Source organism: Bombus impatiens, unplaced genomic scaffold (assembly GCF_000188095.3).
Source record: "Bombus impatiens unplaced genomic scaffold, BIMP_2.2 scf_0633, whole genome shotgun sequence".
In the NCBI taxonomy this organism is placed as follows: domain Eukaryota; kingdom Metazoa; phylum Arthropoda; class Insecta; order Hymenoptera; family Apidae; genus Bombus; species Bombus impatiens.
Genome location: NT_177052.1, coordinates 43,412 through 66,108, shown reverse-complemented (window position 1 = coordinate 66,108; position 22,697 = coordinate 43,412). Strand labels below are relative to the sequence as shown.

The 22,697-nt window shown below is 35.0% G+C and overlaps 1 protein-coding gene across 3 annotated transcripts in view; it reads right to left on the bottom strand.

The window, feature by feature from the left end:
- The window catches only part of LOC100747495 (apolipophorins), a 52,398-nt gene that overhangs the window by 11,835 nt on the left and 17,866 nt on the right, over positions 1-22,697 (bottom strand). For 2 of the 3 annotated variants that reach the window (XM_033322370.1, XM_024369641.2), the window contains exons 2-20: positions 16,781-16,813; positions 16,236-16,420; positions 15,620-15,802; positions 10,159-14,694; positions 9,404-9,910; positions 8,858-9,044; positions 8,264-8,480; positions 7,515-7,807; positions 6,881-7,075; positions 6,577-6,803; positions 5,803-6,298; positions 5,365-5,549; positions 4,699-4,919; positions 3,665-3,706; positions 2,397-2,970; positions 1,916-2,157; positions 1,486-1,729; positions 953-1,189; positions 267-400 (exon numbers count right to left, since the gene is read on the bottom strand). In XM_033322370.1, the coding sequence (XP_033178261.1) occupies positions 267-400; positions 953-1,189; positions 1,486-1,729; positions 1,916-2,157; positions 2,397-2,970; positions 3,665-3,706; positions 4,699-4,919; positions 5,365-5,549; positions 5,803-6,298; positions 6,577-6,803; positions 6,881-7,075; positions 7,515-7,807; positions 8,264-8,480; positions 8,858-9,044; positions 9,404-9,910; positions 10,159-14,694; positions 15,620-15,802; positions 16,236-16,420; positions 16,781-16,813 (8,938 nt within the window). The remainder of the gene's footprint in view (positions 1-266; positions 401-952; positions 1,190-1,485; positions 1,730-1,915; positions 2,158-2,396; positions 2,971-3,664; positions 3,707-4,698; positions 4,920-5,364; positions 5,550-5,802; positions 6,299-6,576; positions 6,804-6,880; positions 7,076-7,514; positions 7,808-8,263; positions 8,481-8,857; positions 9,045-9,403; positions 9,911-10,158; positions 14,695-15,619; positions 15,803-16,235; positions 16,421-16,780; positions 16,814-22,697) is intronic. The other variant, XM_003491736.4, reaches the window with a different exon arrangement.

The following is a 22,697-nucleotide window of genomic DNA, read 5'->3' as shown; positions in this document are numbered from 1 at the left end:
AAGGTTCGATGAACTAAGGAAGATACATATGTTATCTTAATACTAAGTAGAAACGTCAAGTTATGTGATATAGGATTGTGTTCACACACACGAAGTATGTTCATCTTTAAAATGGAACTTGTAAACAGAAAACAGAGTTATCACGTTTTACCCATGAGAGAGTTGTTCGTGTTATTTCGTTAAATGTTATTACTTCGAGAAGAATGTGTATCCAATTAGCAAATAATAGAAGTGGTACGAGTGGTAAAAGGAAAACGTGTACGTACTTCAAAGGCGAATTGGAGCTAGTAAAGTAGTCGGTACAGATTGGAGCGTGGTTTTTGTGGTCCATTGCAGTCGCTTCTGGGCATTCACCCTTTAGCTTGTACGCGTTTCCAAATTCTGATCCACTTTCGGTGATCTAAAAATACAAAAAAGATTCGTATTTTCGAATTATATATAGAACAATTATTTCTATTATTTAATTATCCAAACACGAAACAAACATAAATGAAGAGAAATCTAATTTTATCCCGTTCTAAATGGATAAGATTATTGTCGTTCTATTTAAAATGAATATATATATATTCTTTACATACTAACTACATAATAATTCTTAAAAATTAGTTTCAAACTAGATAATAATTTTTAAAGATTCTGGTAATTTCCTAATGATTTCTCAGATTTACTTAAATTTTAATAATTATCCTGATACGTATGAACGAAAGTGTATCCTTCGTGTTGCTTTTTTTACACAAATTCTGTAGCCTAATCGTCGGTAATTCCAGTGCGAAAAAATCTGTATCTCGTTAACTCTTTTCGAAAATGTACCTCACGAATGGAAGCGTTACCCTTTAAAGATCGAACGATACTCCGGTTGGAGCGTGAGCTTTGGTGCCCGTACGGTTTCCACGAGTATCCATTTCCACGAACTCAGAAGCTCTTTAGAGACTTCGTGATACAAGATACATACCTTTCCGGAGGGCAGAGTAAAATCATCGTATGGCTCGTTGTTGCCATCGCCAAGGATTCCACGTAGTTTACCCAAGTAGAAGCCAGAAACATGGACGACGCAAATCATAGGTGATTTGTTGGAGCATGTAACTCGGACACCATAATCGGACTTGATGTTGCTGAATGGTGGGAAGAGATAAGCGTGCAAATTCTTCGTGCTCGTTGGGAACTCGGCCGGTTTGTTGTTCATCAAGATCTGATTGAAAAGTCACGCTCGTATTCAAATGTCACAGATAATACAGATTTATTATTAATTGATACTTTTAATATGATTCGACTATAAACTCAAAAGGAAATTAAAAGGAGAAAATTAACCTTACGAAGAAATTGGATAAAAGTGGAACTCTTTGAATTTTAGGCTATTAGCTAATAACAGTTCAACTCTAATTTTAGATATTTTTAAGCAATTTCGCTCAACTTTCCTTTTTGCAAACGATTTCATAAATTACCATAAATTACGAATCATTTTCAGAAGAAAATTTTCTCACTTACGTTTCCATTGCTCTTGAGGGTGATGCTCTCTTTCAGCTCGGTAACCGTGATGCTGACCAGATTTCCTTCATTGAAGTTTGCTATGACAGAGAAATTTCCATCCTGCATATCTTGTGCTAGAACATAAGTGCAGGTACCCGGCAAGCTCAAATGACGTCCATCAAACGTGAAGAAGTGTCCTCCATGAGTGACGACTCCTGATTTGCTGAAGGGTGGTATGAGATCTTTTAGATGAGCGGTCGGCCTAAATGACAAACGAACATTTTTGTAATTCTATTTGTCTGTATCAATTTTCAAATTGCAGTTGTCAAAAAATGCTGTTTTAACTCTCAAGTATGAGCGTTGTTTCCATCCTTCCAATGTGGACGATATAGAAAGAATAGAGCGAGACATTTAAACGTTTTACAAGATCGTTTATCAAGTTATTTACCTGTAAGCGCGATACAGATCCAAAGGCGTCGGTAGCTCTCTGTTACGTAAGAGATTTACAACAGAGGATTGGATGGCGGAAATGCCTGGGAATCTGGACAAAAGAGTGAAATCGAGTGGTTGGACTTGAACGAAAGAGAGCAAGTTGCCCCACGAAGACTGTTTTTGCAACAGAGTCAGAACTGATTGAATTGCGGACGAGAGTTGCGAGTAGATCTTCTTCAGTTCGTTCGCCTCGTCGACCTGTAACAGTTTTGTCAATTCTTCATTCATACTTTCATTGGTTTCATGAGATTATTATTATAACATGGAATTTACGTTATGAATTAATCTAATTACGTATTCATAGATAACAACAACAGTCTAGATCTAGAAGATCAACGGTCTAGAAGAGTGTAAACTTATTGGACGACTTAATAGATGCGACTTCTTCTGAATATCAAATCTATCAAATTTGCATATGTATGCTCGAGGAAACATACCTTCTCTTGTTTGATATGCTTGAAAACATACTGGCAAATGCTGTCGACAAGATGCTGTAATTCCGCAGTAGGCAGAATACTCTTTGTGACCCTGCACAGTTCTTCGATCGGAACCAGAATAGTTTGCGGTATCTCAAAGTTCTTCAGATCTTCCAATTTCTCCTTCAGCACTTCGTAAACAGGCAGGGCCTTCAGTTCGTTCATCAGCAAAGTATAGAATTCTTCGACGCTTCGTTTGGCCTGTTCCAATGCTATCAATACAACCTTCGCGGAGTCTTGAACTATTCCAGAGACTAAACCTATGGTATCATTTATTTCCTTTTGATGCTGATTTATCAAGTCAAGAATCGCGTTAAGATAAATATTGGCGAGTTTTGCCAAGGTCTCGAGGATATCCATAGCTTGATGGAATATCTTTTCGTATGATTGTTTCAATTTAGGACAAATCGACTTAATGGCTTCCTTTAGGTTGGCCGTTATGTTGGTTAATTGTTCTTGAAGTTTATCCAGACCTTTCGCAATTTCTTTCATCATCTCCGTGATAGCTGTCACAAGGACGCCAAAGTATTTGTTCCTTGAAGAGAATGAACGTTTTTAAACATTTCACGTAATCCTTAATTTGTCTTCTTATTCTAACATTGGAACTATCGATCTTTAATATCTATTTAAATATATCATATAGTAGTTGATTGGAATTAAAGCAGTATAATGAAAATTCCCTAATGCGTGTAATCATATTTCTGTCGCAAGAAAAGCAAGCATTTTGATATCGTTAAAAACACTCGCATGTTTATAGTAATTGCAAAGATAAAAAGTCTCATACCAGTCATTTTGGTTTGGTAGATCCTAGCACTAATTAGGGATAAATTTTCGACACACAAAACTTTCTACTATTTTTGTGATTCGAGACTCAGGTAAATGACAATCTTTATAAATAACTTAGGTGAATGTTGTAATTATATGAATTTAGTTCTATTCAACTAATAACGATGCAATTAAGTTCGTGTTTTGAGACTTTAGACTTATTTTAATTACTATAATTTTTCCAATAAAGAATTTTTTGATAAAAATTTAACAGTTTAGAAAGCAAGGAAGAAAGAAATAAACGTTCCAGATTTTGAGCTTTAAGTTTAGTTTCGAGTTTCAAACTCTGGTTTTGACCTATTTTTAAAAGTTTCCTAATATTCTAATATGGACGTTATCTTTATATATAATATAGATCTATATAGATTCTAATATAGAATACTATAATGTATATATGTACATACACGATGTCCCAGGATATTGCAGCGAAATGGTACCAGCATATTCTATGAGTGAAAATAAGAAAAAGATGCCATGTAAACATAAGCTCACGAATGCTTTGTTAAAATGTTATAATAGAAATACGAAATAACAGTGAATTATATTTTTTTTCGATATAATGGTTAAACAAATTATCACTTATGGAAGATCAATTGGGAAGTTTCAAAAGTAATTCCAAAGTTTACTAAATAAGAATTAACATAAAGAATTTGTAATATGTTCGATAAAATTATAGGAAATCAATAAGAAATTTGTAATATAATAAATTCTGTATTTACAAGGCAATATCCTGAAATGGAACTAAATATCGCCGATTCACCTTTATGTTTTAACCAAAACCAAAAACCAATCCGTTGTTATATTCGTATTTTTATTATAATTTTTTATATTTAAGCATTTATGAGTCTATGCTTAGTGTACTCTTTTCTTAACTTTACTCTTTTCTTAATTTTATTCATAGAGTATACTAGCACTGTTTGGTGACTATTGTAGTATATATTACATAGTAGGTAATATAATACTATATAATACATAGTTTATAATGTTTTCTAAATAAACAAATACTTCGCTTGGTATGGACTAGACAAACACAATAGTATCATTTCAATTTGTTTTATATATATTTTTACTAGTAAATAATTTTGTCCACCTAATGAAAGTTTCACTGTTATCAATTTCAATATACAAGATATCTCATTCAAAATAGTCTAAACTAACTTTTCTCTACATATAGTACACATTTATTAAAGAACATCGGTAAGTTTAAAAAAAGGAAAAAATTATTTGATAACGATTATCGTGATACTGTTTAAATGACTTCACCTAATCTAAACTATATTTAACTATATTTAAAATATATTTAAATTATATTTTTCCAATAGTTTCTGTATCATCACAAGTTAGTACAGAATATGATTAAGTGTCTATTTTATGCGCAATATCCTTTGACTCATGTTAAATATCACTATAGGAAATAGAATCTCGTAAGAATACTCACAAGGTAGCCTGGATTTCTTTGATGCTCTCGTCAGCATTGAGTTCGTCCTTTATTTTGTTCAGTTCTGTTTGATAATAATCTAAAAGTGGCTTCATATTTGGTTGCGCCTTCTTCAGATGTTCGATGAAGTCTGTGCCTTCTGCTTTCACTTGGTTCAATGCGTAGTCGTCGACGTCTTTTAATTTCTTCACAAGCTCGAGAATCTTATTTTTATTAATTTCCTGTAAAAAGTCAAATCAACGTAGATAGCGAACATTTATGGGATAATTTTACGATGTGTGATCGATCGTATTAACAATTTAATGATGATCAGACTATGGATGTTAATGGAAATTCTTATTTCTAAAGAGAAATGAAACACGTAAGGAGCGATTTGTTTCATCCATCAAATTTAATAGCTAGTGTCTTTTCTTAGGATATTTTCTATATTTTTGTATGTTATATGCATTTTGCGCATTTCTTCATATTTAAATGCATAAACATCAGTGGTGTTTACTTGTCATTTATCTCTGTAGAGACAGCAATTCGCTCTTACGAAGAACGCAAACATTACTTGATCAAAGAATCGCAGAATCACAATAATATAATAAAGATCCCTATCGTCATTATCGAACTCTAGTAAATTGCCCTAACTCAATTTATCGCTGGACAATCAAGTTTACTTACCACTAACTCGGCAACATTTTCTTTGTTGAAACCAAAATCGGGTTTCAGGAATTGTTTCTCGTCCAAATGAACCAAACCGTGGAATAGCTCCTTCTTCGCCCCATTTATGATAGCATTCCCATGGATCTCCGCCAGTTGACCAAGAACAACTTGTCCGTTGACGCTAAATTTGACCTTAGGATTACCTGAAATTAATGCATTCAAAATGAACACACATTGAGATGAACCTTCGAACGTCGACATAAATTTTTTGACAAATTTTTATGAGTTCGATAATTTTGCGTTCTGTAAATCTGAAACGACTTGAAAACGTGTATGCAACTGCAGGACATCCTGACTGGTTTGCTTGCCTCGCGTACTTTAAGTTACGGTTCGAAGTAACTCGAGCGAGGTAGCTAATCGGGTCAGGCACTGTTCGAGTCAAAATATCAAGTTTACCTTTGAAGTATGCTTCAAACTTGAATGGGTTCAAGTTATTGCCCTCGTAACTCATAACGCGAGGAGCCTCGCCCAAAAGAGACAGTTCTCTGTATATTTTTTGCTTGTTCTTGGAGATATCCAGCTTCCAGTCATCCTTGATCAGTTCTTTGTCAGGTAAAGTGACAAACAGATAAACATGGCTTGTATCAGCAGAGAAAAGAGCACCCAAAGTTTTTGGTTTTTGTTTCACGTCATTGTAGGTGAAGAAATTGCCGAATCCTATTTGTTTGGTAGATATTGTCAAATGAGATTTCAGATCGAGCTTCAATTGCTGGCCACGGCTATTCACTTCGACCGAACTGGTCAGGTTTCTGCCTTCTGGAAGTTCTTGGTTTTGCACATTCACCGCAATCGTGATCTTCTGACTTTTCTTGGCGAACACGTCTATGTCCAAATTAGCGTTCAATAGTTGTTGCTCCTTGTTACAGTGCACATTTCCTTTCACTACCATGTCCTGCAAATGAGAATACACAAAATATTCGACATTTGTATTGTACATTTTTCACTACGAAATTTTTACTTTTCCCTTTTTTTATTTTTAGATAAAGTGTAACTGGGTCGCGAGTTAATTTAAATTTTCCATTGAAAATTTGTCATTCACAGTACGAATCATCGTGTACATTTTGAAAGATTATTCTGGATTTTCTATAAAGGATGTTGCATTTCGAATCGAGGTTATACAGATACAAATGAAATGTGACTGTTTGTCATTATGTATCATATTAATTTTACCTTGGACTGCGTTGGATACGAGAATTTTGTTTCCCCATTAAGGGACATGCTGTTCTTGTCGATATTAATGTCTCCATTGACAGATAAACTGGTCTTATCAGATGGTTTGTTCTTTCTGTCCAGATAAAGAGACGCGTCGACCTTGTATGACGCGGTCTGTTTGGTCTTAGGTAGATCGTATGTGAAAATGGCAGCTACTTCACGGGAAGGCAAAGATACAATGGAAGCTGCAATCATAAATATTATTAATGTATTAGTTCCATTAACGTTTGAAATTATTTCAATAATTATTCCTCGTTTTTACCAGCTTCTTTAGGATGAATGTATAATTGATAAGTGTATTCGGTCTTGTCCTTTGAAGAATGGAGATAGAGATTCGTTTTGTGGTCGAATATCGGGTTTTTCAACTCCGTCCTGGTCTTCAGACCGAATTCTACAGGTACGTTGAACTTCTTCAGATCGACTTCTACCGTTACTTGATGTTTTAGTAATTTTTTCTCTGAAAATAAAGCATTCGAAGTTTCATTGAAAATCTCATTGAAAATTCTTATACGATTCTGATACGATTTTATCTAAATTAGTAATTGCAATAAGTATTATTAGATTAATAGTTAAAATAAATAAAAATAAATCATGAAATTATTCTAGACATTTTGAATTGATTTTTTACAGGTTTTTTTGCCACTAACTTTTTCAACGAAATCTAAGATTGACCTAAGTTGAGTATTTCTTTTAACTCGTTTTCTAACAATTTTGAGAATTCTTTTTCTCACTGCAATAGTCATTCCAATTTGGTTGCTTGAACTCGAACTCCGATTCTAAATCGGATAATTCGACCTGTTGATACGAAACTAAACTTGAAGTTGAATCGATACGATCTGAAGGCAAGTAACCTGCCTAATCTAAACGACGTTTAAGACTATGGAAACATTACTCACGTTCTACGTTCATAATCGATTGAAGTTTGAACTGAGCGCAGTCCTTGTTCTGCTCGCAGTAGCTATTGAACACGTGCAGCTCTTTGTTCGATAGTTTTAGTTCACCCACGATGGCAGATGGCTCGAAATTCACGTTCAACACTATTGCCACGCCAACTTCTCCATCTTTTTCTTGACTCAATTGTTGACGAGTATATTTGAAGGAGGAGCTCCTTGTATCATCGCCGACCTTCATGCTTCCATTGCCCTCCACCACGATCTTTCCATCCTCATCGCGACGCTTGTAGTTTGTGCTGGATATATAATACAACATGTACCTATATTTACATCCTGATTGGGTACATTGTATTAAATTGATAAATAAACTGCGGATTTTCTTCTTATACATTTATGAAAAATTTTAGGATACATATATAAAATGGCCAATTTTTAGGGAATTGTATTTCACCGATGTCTAAAATACAGACACATTTATATATGTAAAAATAAAATTCCATATGTATTCTATATGTGCAATGTAGAAAAGCATAGAGTAGATTTATTTTTACATCTTTTAATTCCATTTATAAAAATATGGAAAACGAATGAGAAAATATAGGAATTAAAACACACGTAATTATATTTAATACGCGGAATAAGTATCTATTTCATTACGTTTCATTTCGTTAATTACGTTCGGAAAAGTATAAATTTGCTTAAATATCCACAGTCTATTCATAAAGATCGTAAAAAAAATTTGAGGGAAATACCTTCCAGTTACGATGTTCTTGCCATCGCTGGTCACAGCCATGGTGATGAGCTTGCCGTTCTTTGGTGTTGGTTTGTTGGCGATTTCAGCATGGATCTTGCGGTGTTTGATTTTGTCGCTATCAAAGTTCGCGTTAATCACGAAATTGTCGATGCTTTCGAGATCCACATGCGCATCAGCTTTCGCGAATCCTTTAGGAGTGTCCACTATCCATTCACCTGTGACATGATACAAAAATTTGGCCATTTGTAATTAATTCAAACAAAAATTCTCAATTTTAAAACAACATATAAAATGATTCACGAAAAGATAGAAATATTTATCAAAAAGAAAAAAGACGTGGAAAATTGAAATTGCTCACTTTATACATATATCACAGTCTAATAATATTATCTTTCCTCCATTTTAGATTTAAATTAAAAGTATTGAATACATTCTTGTAATTGTTAACCAGTTCTTCAGCAAATCTTATTAGTTAACTGTTCTAACAAAAGTACAATACTAAATGCTATAAACAGTGGAATGAGAAATTGTAAATCAAAATTGCAGTGATCTTTCTAGAAGAATACTATTGATATATCGATGCTCGAGTCACCTTTGTATTCCTTCTCATTTAGCTTTTGGAATTTGGAGAATATCTCGGTTTTTCCATTCGGACATGCAGATGTTACATGGAACAGACTGCTCGTGTCCAAATACTGCATTTCACCATTCAGAGTATATTTGTTACCGTCAGCAACTGCTTTACTGTCGATTGTTAGCTTGTTTTCTTCTTTCAGTCTCTGTAAAATCACACGAAATAAGAAATTAGATGAACAAGTATCCTGCTAGTAAATTTATCAAATTTTGTCGAGTTTTCTATATTAGCATTGTTTTCCAAACTTTAGTCAGATTTTTTTCATTTTGAGGCCTGTTTTGTGTGACCAAGTAATTCATTCTTATTTTCTAGTCCACTATATTAGAAGTTGTGAATAGCACAACATAATTTTTTATTTACGTCTTTTACACATATATTTCTCATATATTTTATCCCATCCTGAGAAATATTCCTTTCATATTTCATATAACATATAACGATTCGAGGATTACGAGAAGGTTAAAGAATCAAAGGCAAAATAAAAATACTTAAATCGTAAAATACCTTGTAAGCGAGTTGCAAATCAACGTTGCGCAATTTCTCATGGAGTAAGTTGGCTTTAGCCTTGATGTTGACGATAGCGACTGTAGGAAGGTATTCGTTGTCAGATCTAAACGAAATTGCCTTCTCTCCAAACTGGCCATCCAAATTCACCATAGCTGTCTTCTTCTCTGGCGTTGGATTGTACTTATAGTTGCTCGATAATTGTATACGAGGGAGATTCACAATGTCCAAAGTAAGTCTTCCTTGACCTTCGCTGGGACCTTCCATGTCCTTATTTAATCCTTTCAGCTCGATTTCTGAATTTAATTCGATCTTGTGATCGTTGTTGTATGTTAGCTTTACGTTGTCTGTAGCTTTCATGATATCCGCCTCATCAGAGTCCAACATACTTGAGGAGAGCTCGAGCTTCAGGTTTTGGAGCTTTTCGCTAGGCAATTTCATTTCCAGATCACAGTCCGCTCTGTATGGTTTATCGACATTGTTTCCGTGTCTTAGATTTACCTTGCTCTATAAAATTGGAAATTAATCTCAATTAATATTATTGATAACTACAATTTTGTTGATTTTCTGATTTTTAATGTTATTTAGTAGTTGAAAAGTTATTAAAAATATCTACTTAAATATAGTTACTCTTATTAAGTGCCCTAGATGGGTAGCTTTATTAATTCTTTTAATTTGGAAGAACTCGCATATTTAGCTTTCAAATTTGTTCAAAATAGCCTTTAGAATTGGAAAAAATTCAGGAAATTTCTTACCGCCAACGAGAAATCATCTCCGACAGACGACTCGACGTTGTACGTTCCAGTATTGGCATCATGAACGCAGCCAAGCTGAACTTGTAGCTTCTTCGGAATATTTGCTCCGTCCAATTTTATGCTCAATTCTCTCAGCTTTCCCTTATCCGCTTGTTCCACGTTCTTTCCACTCCATGTTAATCGCACATCCTTTCCGTCCTTATTGATGTACTTCAAGTTAGCGTTGCCTTTGAACGTTATCGCCACCAGATCAAGATCTTGTATGTTAGTATCGTAAATGAATTTCCTCGATGGTCCACCCTTTTGTTCGTAATCTGCCAATTCACTCGACACGCGTATATCATATTTGTTCTCCTTCTTCGCGCTGTTACGTTTTCCTTTGTACACGAGGTGTCGACCATTGGGTAAAGTAACGTCAGCTTCTAGTTGTAACTGGCCATCCTGTAGGGTGCCTTGCAACTGACCTTTGGCGTTAGCTTCCAACTTGTATTTCAAGAACTCTATCACGTTCTTCGTGTCTACGGACGTCTTTGTGATATCAGATACAGTAGAAACTTTGAGACGTTTGCTAGGATCCTTCTCAGCATCGTACAGAAGCTCGAGATTACCTACATGTTGAGATCCAGAAACAGTTAAAGTACCGGTAGCCTTGATTTTTCGGTTGATCTTAGGAATATCCACGTTCAGGTTTGCGTCTCCTTGACCACCTTTGTAAGAGTAATGACCATTAGCTGTTAAATAGTTCTTCAAGTTAACACTCAGTGTACCACTTGGATTTGGACTATGTTTGGTCTTCAATTGGAAGTTGATGTAGGTCGCACCATCGACTTTCATCTCGATGACAGAGTTAAGAAGTTGAGGATTAGCCTCCAGACCAGTGTCAACTTTCACCTTCACTCCATTCAGATTTAAGTGTCCATCCAGTTGTAGGTTCACGTTGTTCTTGCCAATATCATGGATCACCATCCCATCGGCGCTGTATTTGCCACCTGGTTTCATTTCGAGAGAATTGGTGAATTGGCTCTTGTGTCCATCCAGAATGATGCGCTTGCCTTTCACTTCGATGCTGTTTTCCATAAATTCAACTTCCAGTTCAACTTCATAGTCACCAGGTTTCTCCGTGTCTCTCTTGGCAGATAATTCGGTCCCATACTTGAACAACTTATATTTCACTTCGATGTCAGTATTGACCGATTTGCGGGTTAGCTTTCCATCGTACTTCAATTTGAGATTGATCACCGGGTACGTGAGCTCGCTGTATACAGACCAAAGGAGATCCTTGGGATCTAATTTGTAAACAACTTTCTGTGTTAAGGACAAGCGATTGGTTTCAGACTTTGGATCAGGTCCGTAAATAAACACGAGCTTTTGTCCCATTTCATTCGGTTCTCTGTTGAACTCCCAGTTCAGGTTGAATGCACTGTTCGGATCGTTTGGAATGGCAGAAACTGAGAGCTTGTAGTCGTCGTTGCTTTTCTTGCCATCCAATTTGAATACTATGTTCCTGTTTGATTCTTGACTGATAACCGTGTCCACGTTAATGCTGGTAGGTGTCCATGCGAGATTACCATCAACAACAATTACTTTTGCACCACCAATAACGAAAGCTACCTTTTCGAACACGTACTTTTGACCACCTTCGTAATCAGAAACATCTATCGTGCCTTCCAGATTGTATTTGTATGGTGTCAGCTTCCCTGGGCCAGCAAGTTTTACGACATGCTCGGGTACCTTGTACTCCAATACAGGCTTGTATTTGCTTCCACTAGCTATTACCCCTATAATACCGTAGTACTCTACCTGATCGTGAAGAATAGTGACACTCACAGTACGTTCCTTTGGAGTATTCTTAAGTACAGCTTCCACGGAAGCTTTCTTAATAGGCGTGTCCAAAGCTGCTTTGATGTACCTGTTAGGTTCGACACCTGTTTCGACGATCAACGCTAGACGCTTGTTAGACCCGCTACTTTCATTGTCCAGCAAAAGTTCGAAGGAACGTTTCTTCTCGTCTTTGATATTGAGGTCAAGTTTGAAGTGATATTTGTTGATTTGTGGGTTATTCAAGGTGATTGCAAATTTAGCTGGTCCGCTTAGGGGGAACAGAGGCTTTTGAATAACGGTACCTAGATCTTGATAAGGATATGATACTTTTCCGCAGATGGTTAGACCAAGAATACTGGCTAGTTGTTCGAAGCAACCGGAGTGTTCCTTGCCCTTTGCGAATTTAGGAGCTACATATTCATTTCCTTTGGCTCCAGAGGAGAGTAGGACCTCGCTCTCCACGTTGATGATCTCCTGCGTCTTCTCAGGAATGCTATAGTGGATATCAATGCCGTGCCCGTCTAATACGGAGGCAATCAATTCATTGCTGGTAGCTGAATGAAGAGTGGTAACGATCTTCATTCCAGATTCGGCTCCAGGTGCTTTTACGAGCATATTTCCGACGATGTTGACAGAAACACTTGCCTCAGTAAGGAGTTTAAATTCGGCGTTCTTCGGATCATTCAAAATAGCTTTGAGATCTAGTTTTCCACCAGTCTTCAAACGAAGTGCGCTAGTTCCAGTCAGACCAAGACTTAATGCGCTTCCCAAACCGGTGGGATACACTAAATCACTGTCGAGAAACTGGAGACAGTTCTCAAAGTCGTAGTCTAAGTCTTTGACAACGCCGAAGCCTTTCTCGAGGCTGTCGAAGATTTTGTCGATGATGGCTTTAGGATTCAGCTTGTGGGTATCACCTTGATAGCTCAAGTGCGCGAGTTCGACACCAAACAATTTGGCAGATAAGTCTACATCTAATTCCTGATCGACCTCGTTGTTTCTCAAGTGCACATTCTTTGCGAATTTATCCAATTCTGCCTGTTTCACATCACGTTTAGGTCTAATTTTCTCATACCGTTCCTTAATATATTTACCAAGCGAGGTAGCGGTATTGGTACTTTCAGTGTTCAAGTCGTCCAAGACCTCCCAGACTTTTCCCTTGGGTCCAAAGTAGTGCTCAATCACTCTGTCCAAATTCTCCACACGTGTATTCAATTCAAGAAAATTGAAGTTGCGTCCGAAGAGCTCCATTGTCATGTTTAAGTTTGTGGAACGTGGCACAAAACTATTTTGACTGTATATAACATTGTTCTCAAGGGTAGAACCGATACCAAGCGAGTCCATCTTATAAGATAATTCGTTGTTGAAGGAGAATTTCCTGAAGTCTTCCGGGAATTTTGTTCGAGGCTTGATCAGTCCAAGGTGATTCTTGGCATTCAGTTTGCTAGGATCTGTCGAGGCTCTCAGGTTTCTCAGGTGACTTTGGATGAAAGATCCTACCTGATTGACAGTCTCCTTATCCAGCACCTCTTTCAGAAGATTGGCTGTGTGTGGACAAGGACAGGCGACCATAGACAAATAAGACTTGATCCTAATTTCACTGTCTTCCTCTCGATCAGCTAGCACCTTAAACAGGATATTCTTCCATTTCATCGTGCACCTGGTTGGCAAAGCTTCAATAGCAGCGACTCGTACACGATTTCGTACGTTCTTATCAGCACCGATATTGGCCAATTTCTGCAAGGTAGCGTCATCAAGGAACTGAGTGTTACCTAGAGCTTTAAGAGCAGAGACGACGATGTTCTCCTGTTCCCTGGTCTTGGTTTTGCCGTTACCTACTTTCTCACGAATCTTATGCACCGCCTGCTTCACTTCTGGCACATTATCACAGGAGTGTACTTGGCAGTACTTGCCGATTACTTGACCAACTCCAAGGTAGCCAAGTCGGGGTAGATTAGGCTGGTCCAGAAGAGTCGTTATGGCTGACACTGATGGCAGATGAACATGGCGAATGATAGTTAGACTGGCATAGAAGAGAAGAGTCTGGACAGTTGAGAGATCTTTGCTCTTCATTAGTTCTATTCCAACTTCAGCTGCTTCACCGCTTCCAGTTTGGAACAGAGCATCCAGTAATAGCTTCTGATCATTTTTGTCGGAACGAACCGTCCGATACACAGAAAGGATGTCATTCTTGTTGCTTAACCTGAGAACCTTCACAAGATCAGCGAATTTCGCAGCTGCTTCTGGTCTCACGGTACGCCGTGAGGCTACTTCAGTTTTGGCAGCTTTCAACGCATTGTTAATGGCTTCCGGAGAGGATTTCAATACTGGGTGTGGAGCTTCGAATATGATAGACTTTGGCTGGGATACTTCTGCGGTGGGATTGTCACTCTTTTCGTTCTTTAATGTTAATGTAGTTTCTACAATAGTCTTGGCACCGGCACTTCCATGGCTGAATGGAACGAGGTTGTACACTTCTTTGGATACAGCCTTGGTTAAAATACCGCGTTTGAAACGTTGCTCGATCGATTGTTGCGAACCGAGGACTGGAGAAGATTTCCAACCAGCCGCTGTGTCCATGCTGCCAGATACGAGTGCCTGGTCCACGTTCTCTCGGAATGCACACATAGCAAGATTTCTATTCTTATTCACGATCAGAGAGTCACCTTCCTTGCGGAAGTTAAACTCTGTTGGACAGGTTCCCATCACGTCAGTCTGAAAAGATGATTGATGTGATTATGATAATGTTTGGTTTATGTACAGTGGCCGACGAAAGGAAGTTTAGAAGATAGATGATGCGCAAAAATATATCATTTTACAAACTGAGGTTATATTCGATAAGAACAACGAATAACTACTCTCAGCATAAAAAATATATACTATAGAAATTACTAATCTTCATATATCAAATTTATACTTTCTTCTCTCTATTGCCGTAGGCGAGTATGCACTAAGCATTGACGAAAGACTCATCTTTCATGTACATACTAAGTGTTCCATATAACTAGAACTAGCGATATCTCTAAAACAGTTATAGATAGAAAAGAATATTTTAGCAATATTTTTGGAAAATTAAATAGATCGAGATGATGCATTTAGCCGTATTAATCTTGTGTATTTTTGTGCATTGATGTATGTATAAAATGAAACTGCAGCTTTTATTTAAATTGTATTCTATGCTTTTGAATGCAGTCGATGCATTCTTCAATTCACTACAGGAAAACTCTAAAATTCTAAAAATCTTAAGCGTTAAAGAATATATTAGTTTCAAAGTTATTGCAATTTGAAATTTATTATATTAATTTCATCATTGTTATAAGTAAATACAAAGGATTTTGATTAGATTCTAGATTTTTGAGATATCCACTTTTATTACATATCCCATAGTGTAAACAATGAAGACTATTTATGTCTGTTACCCTAAATTGTAGTCGGCCATTTGATTATGACTGAACATTAGTAAATAAAAATATTTTATATAAAGTATAGTACTTTGGACCTGTGATTAATACTTTTGTTCCTATAAAATTAAGTTATATTAGAAAATTCACTAAATTTCTAAAGGTTATATAAGGTTATTGTTGAGAAAGGAAATTAGTTATGAATCACGTTGAATAATATTATTTCAGGTTTCACGAACCTCGTGACGCGTGGTTACACCGTTATCCTGCATAACAGCCGATTGAAACATGGAAACAGCTGCTCTCTTGATATTAAGAGATGCTTGGGAGTCAGCTGAGTCGGTGCAGAGCTGAGTGTCAATATGGCCATCGTGGTAATTGAATTGAATCGGAAATTGTTCAACGTCTGGTGTCGACGGTGGCTGAAAAATGTATTTCACATCGTCAGCAAATGTAAGTACATATCTATTTTGTATGTTATATGTGGATTGCGGATATCATTGCAAATTTATGACTTTGCAGATAGAGTAGGTAAAGAAGTAAAAGAATAAGTAGAGCAAGTAAAAAAGAAGAAATTAAATAGGGATTCATATTACTTATTAAAAATTATAATGAATATTCCGCTGATAGGTGTATCATATTTTTATATATTACATGTACTCTGTGCATTCTACCATCTTCAAATTTCAAAAATGCATCAAGCGTCTACAAAGCGTGATACACGAAACTATGTTTATGTTAAGGCATCGAAATCGATAAGAAGGTAGCTATTGGTATCACCTTATTTATATGTATGGAAAAATTGACGTCAGATTAGAATGCAGAAATAGAGAAAAAAGAAAGTTAAAATAGTACCGCTCCGTTGATTTGGACGTTCTTCAACCGCAATTGATGCACACAATCCGGTTTCACAGACAATTCTACGGTGGCTGCCAGTTTAAGAGTTGCATCTCCTTGCGCGCTAGTGACAGACGTCACCGATGTACCCTCTAAGTTGTATACGTACGTATGCCCTTCCTGATACGCCTTTTTTGGGTGCACTATTTAAAAAGACAAAGAAGCGTTGTTAAACAAACTACGAGTGTCGTGGCTTTTCGAATTAACCGTCTGCCCGTATACGATCTTTTGGAAGATTTTTCATGCATTAACATATTGTAACATCGAATGCAAATTAAATCTCGAAATCAAAATATCGAAATATATGCAAAATATTTGTATGTAATATAATCATTTCGAAAAGTTAAAGTTGCAGTTAGAGTTGAAACTGAGCATCATTACACACGAAGTCTGTATTTGTTGAATTGTAATTATCAAATGATAAAATGATACAAATATATCGTGGATTTTGATTGAACTTTATAAGGCAAAGGGATAAAAAATGTTTAAGATCAAATACTTACTTCCACGGCAACCGACTGTGCATCCTGATTTAGCTGCAACAATAGAAATAAAGAGTACATTAAAAAGATTGTACTAACGATAGATCTTATTATCATTAGACTATGAATGTTTATACAAATTCAAATTTTTCTAAACGAAACTAACAAAATGTAACCTAAATGAAGATCTGTTTAATTCTTTAAGTATTATTATATAAACAGTATTTTACTTTGAATACTTGGTATATCCCTGTATATTAAATATGCTCTGTATACCTTTGCATATTTAGATTTTCCATTGATGAAATCATAAACATTCTGCTCGTCATCGTCTATTGTTATCGAAAACGATCAGAATTCACTGCTACAATAAAATCTTCGCAGACATCAATTAAAGAATCTCAGAATCGCAACAAAGTAACAAAAGATCTTAATCTTCAGTGTTCAACCACGGTCCTATTGTCGGCATTAATTTTAATTGCCCTAACTTATTCCATCGCTGGACGTTGTCAGTCAATTTTGGTAACGATTTATAACGCTCAATAGAGCAGCAAAGAGGGAGAGTTGCATTGAATAAGTCGGGCCGGTGCTTAAAACGCCCACTTGAATTCGTCATTAAGGGGCCAATAGTTGGTCACATCGAGATTTGTTTTGACGTCGCATAAACACGGGCCAGCCAGTGCATAATAATGTGTAACAGCATAATAACTAAATCATACCCAATCACCCAATGTAATAGCATAACAACGATACTAATCGTATCGTAATCCACAATAATATCTTTGATCGTTTCATAGGTCCTGTCGTTTTTCATTATCCATCTTCAACAAATTATCGTTCTCCACTTCTCAAAGCCACGTCGTGCTTCAAATAGGCTCAAATTCTATATGACTGTTTTAAGGGCTAAAGTTGATACCACAGCTATTTTCAACCACTGAAACTCGTGCTTTTGCAAAAGAGTTTAACGAAAGATCATATTCTAAAACGCTAAAAGTATGAATGTTCTTGTTCATCGCTATTTTGCATGGATATTTATTTACTTATACGAAATGTAAGATTATAAAAATGTAGAGAATGCATATAATATATAAAAGACATAAAATAATTAAGAAAAATCATTCATTATAATATTTAGCGAGTGGAACAAATATCTATAGACATAAACTCTATTTTCTTAGCTACGTTTAGGAAAATATGAAATTACATAAAAACTGGCAGTCCATTCGTCAGTACGTTATTGCAATAATAGAAACGATGAAACATTGTCTCCATTAGGCTGATCTAATATTACTCGCAACTTAGTTGAAATTAATTCGTCCGTCGTATTTAATCGACTTTCGCTGTATAGCCACTAGACTCCCTCGAGAACCATTTTGTTCTTCTTGCCGTGACACACGCAGTGAAACTTCTGCGTTGCTGAAGGATTTCGGCACGTGACGCGAAATCTAGACTCGTTTCGAGTTGGTTCTGATAAATTGGTCGGCGAGAAACGAAAAAGAAAATACGCTTCACCCTCGGTCTAGTGGTAGTCACGCGCTCGAAATTCAGAGTCTGTTCGACAGTTCTACCGAATATTTCGGCTTGTCAGCGAAGCGATATCCCGATGAAATTTCCAATTCACTCGGGGTAGTTCGATAGTTTGGATCATAGATTGGAGTAGAATAATGTTGTTGACATAGTATGTTCATGTAATAAAGTTGAAACAGTGATTTGAGTTGCTTCACAAATTATTACTGTGATAAAAACTTATTTAGGGATCTTTAGATTATTTAGGATTATTAATTATTTTTTCCTATAAAGTTATTACCTTCAGAGTCCTTCATCATTTTGTTTTAACGTCGTTTAAATTATTCATCAGTCACAAGCATTCGTCTGTTACACCTTTGTGTATCAAGAAATTATCAACGAATAAATAATTTATAGAGATATCGACGAATCGATAATTTGACGAATAATTATCTTGTTGGTATCGTTTGAAAGATCTTCCGTTGATAATTATATATTCATTTATATAATTAATTCGTATATATAATATAATCGAATATAATAATGGAAATACAAATATATAATTATATGATCGTTTGTATTTCCATTATTCGTTGCCATTTGATAAATTAAATTTCTTAAATGCCGCATATTTTTCTTGTCTTATTTCTGTCCGAAATCTGAATTAAGATTAATTAATTTAAGATTAATTGAAAATAAAAACTGGATGTTACGATATTAATTTTAATTAGTTCCAATGGTAAAAATTAAGATTTATATATCTGAATTAAAGTTTCGCATAAAATTTTGTAAAATAATTGACTCTACTTAATTCTAATGGCAAAGATTGAGCTTAATCTTAATTAAAATTTAGAATAAATGATTTGTACAATAAGCGAAATATTAGAAATTTTATTTATCGGAACGAAATAATCCATTAACTTCTACAGAAAAATGAATAGAATATTATATTAAGCAAAAATTCGATAACATCTTTCATCATCATTTGAATGTAGAAGTAAAATTCGTTTGGGAAAACTCGGCCACTCTATAAAATATTAAAGTAACGAATTTTTTGTTCTATAAAACTCGTTAAAATTCAGCGATGCATGCAGAAGATAGCTAGGCAAACGATATAAAAAATATGCACGGCGAATGTTTATGAAAAGTCTCGTGTTTAAGAAGCTTCTATCACCGAGCTACTTTATCCCATTTTTATCCACCATGTAGATTTCCAGCGGATAATAATGTAGAAAGTAGATAACGTGGTAGAAAATGCGCGCATAGGAGGCTTACGGCGGCTTCATTCGTTGGAAAACTTTTAATAACTCTTGCCTTCTTTATCGAGCAATATTTTACTATCTCTTGCCCTTTCCATTAGCACAACGTTTCTTCTTCGTTTACTTAAGTGACCCTTTAAACAAGAATTTTAGATTATTACACTTTTTAAGCCCTTTGACGTTTAAACGTTTAAAAAGCTTGTACCTTGAACCTCTTTTCATCTTTAAACATTTTTCATTCGATAGCTATACTTGTCGTCAGGAAAGATCCGAAATTTTTATAAACAAGGTATATTCTCGTTCTTTAAAATGCATTATTATAATTGCTCAAGTATTGTATTTTATATCGATATCAATGATTTATCTTCGTGTTTCGAATGTATTAATTAATTTGAAACAATGGACTAACCAATAGAAATATGCGTACATGTTGTTTAAACTCAAACTTATTGAAAAATATTAAAATGTAAGTTGTATTAGTATTTTATCAGGATATAAGAAGTATATTGGAATATAGTTGAATGTTTTACAGAAACTCGCGATCGTGATAATTTCTGTAAAACACATATACCTAATTTTGCGTCCCAGCATCAAGAACCAATCGACTAAAAATAAGCGTTTCAAGATCGAGGGTCAGCAAAGTCAGCGATTATCGTGTTATCGACGCGACCTTACTACGAGGTTCAGGCCTCTTTTGCACAAATATGTCGCTCTTCCCCCCGGGGGCTAATCAGTGTCTCGCGTAAAAATGTTATCGATTATAAAACGAGTCAATAAGATTTTTTATCGTGTCCGCAGGGTTTTCCTCCTTGTCGGCAGTGTATCGTGCATTGCGAGAGGCTAAGTGATCCGTCATTTAGACTTTATCATGGCCTTTGAGATTTTTAGAAACAAACGACACTATCCAATCGACGTTAATATTCCAGCTGATTCTTTTTTAAACTCTCGAATCATCTTACGTGAAACGTGAAGTTCTTACAGTTACCGATATTTTCACTTTATCACGATCCTCAAGATTTTTGCATTTCAACCTGCTTTTCGTTACACACGAGAACAAAGTAGTTTCAACGATTGTAAAAATACGATCAACGTGAAATTGAAACGAAAAATCACGAAAAGAAATGTCTTCGTTAGAAAAATACAGAGTTCGATCGAAAATAATGCAAGAAACAAATATAATATCGTTACTGTTTTTCACGTCTATGATTATAATTCGAATTGTTTTCGATTTCTGTGTTGTAATTTGACTTAGATCAAAAGGAATGTGATACGACAACATTTTTTTCTATTAATTATGCCGATATCAGCTAAGTTGTTTAAAGCTGTGTGGCACTAAGAAAAAATTAAAACGGTATCGCGAAGAAAAGAAATGAATAGAATTACCAAACAAGTTTACTTGTCCGTAATATTTATATTGTGATCTCTATGTATCGTAATCAGCTACATGTTTTTTACTAAATCCAAATAAAGCATAAAAGAGTTGTAGCGCAAACAGGCAATTAACGTGATATTGATTATCTATTAAGTGCAGACTTCTGTAATATTAGTTTCACAATCTAAAGTAGCGTTTTCGAAATATCTTAACGTCCTGTAATGTATTTATAACGTTGACACTTCAATTTTAAAATATGATGTCATTTGTTATTTTGTTTCTGATAGAACTTGGTAAACGATTACGAGTACAATGACTGCCGATAAACTGCATGCTTAACATAGCGTTTTTCTCGGGTTTTAGCTGAACAAAAACTACGTCGAAGTTATTGCAATGATTTTCTTTTACCACTGGTGATATTGTCGTAACATACAAAAGTAACGTTAGAGATATTGCAATAGATACTTCAACCATAATAAGAATAACAATAATTATTTAATTAATTGCATCGTTATCATTGATACAATTTCATTTACATTTTTTCTGACATTTTATATTATCAAACCCTGTTTTTTTTTTAATTGTCACAGTGAAAGGGAATTCCAATGATTTGTTTTCTGTCATTATGTTTGCTTCTATTTAGATCCGATAATTTCATGAAGTTTAAAAAAATCGAAATATTCATAACGCTAATATACTAAATTGCAGTAGATAAGTTATTTAGGAACTATTTTCCAATAAGTATATTATTATAAACTAATAATTATAAAGGAATAATAGTTCATAATATAGTTGTTCCTTTTTTATTTCTGATTGAATGAAATCTCAGAGATTTCAAACTATTAACAATATAATAGGAATATTTCAAGAAATTTTGTTTTCTAATGTGCACGTTTAATATAGCAATATACCAATTTGTAACTTCTTTAGGAAATTGTCAAAGAAGATTTCTAAAATCTTTTATTCTCTTGTCGTTAGTCTCAGATTGAATTAAATATGAAGATTTTAGATCGCTGAGAATATGATTCAAATATTTCAAGGAATTCCATTTTTCCATCTCCAAGTTTATCATAATAAGATGGTAAAAAGCAAGAGCAAACATCCTCTACGTGTTCTGCTGCAATCTACTTTTTCCTTCTTCTTCCTGTTTTTTTAATAATGACAGCAATTTTTGAATGTAAAGAGATTATTTCGGTATCCTGCTAACGTTTTTCTGAAATAAATAACGTAACGTCGGTACTCTTTTGTAAGAAAGGTCATGATAAATTACGATAAAGAGTGCTCTGGACCTCTGAGCGTTTCCTGTCACGTAATGCTTCGCTATTTCTCCCTTTTACTGAATCCAGATTGGATTTAGCTAGAATGGAGTCTATTGGTCACAGAAAATTGAAATTAATACCGATCCTCACATAGGCACAATCCTTCTGGTCAACAGTATTATCTAGATAGGAACTATAATACGAAAAAAGACGATCAACCATTTTATCATCGTTAATGCTTCTCTTTTATCCGTATTAATAATTTATTTCGTGTTTTACGATTTCGTGAATTAATAATCTTTTTCTTCTTCGTACATTTTTTGTCGACTAATAATATTTCTCACTTTTTCCATATTTATGAGTATACAAAAAGTATATAAAATATTCGACGTAGGATACTCTTTACAATTTTTAGTAGATGAAACAGATTTTTATGGGACTTCCATTTTTTCAGTTCTGTTCATAAAAACATAAAATTGCGCAAAAGTCAGTTGTCTATTCACGAGGCTTAATAATTTGATTCATTTATATATCAGCATATA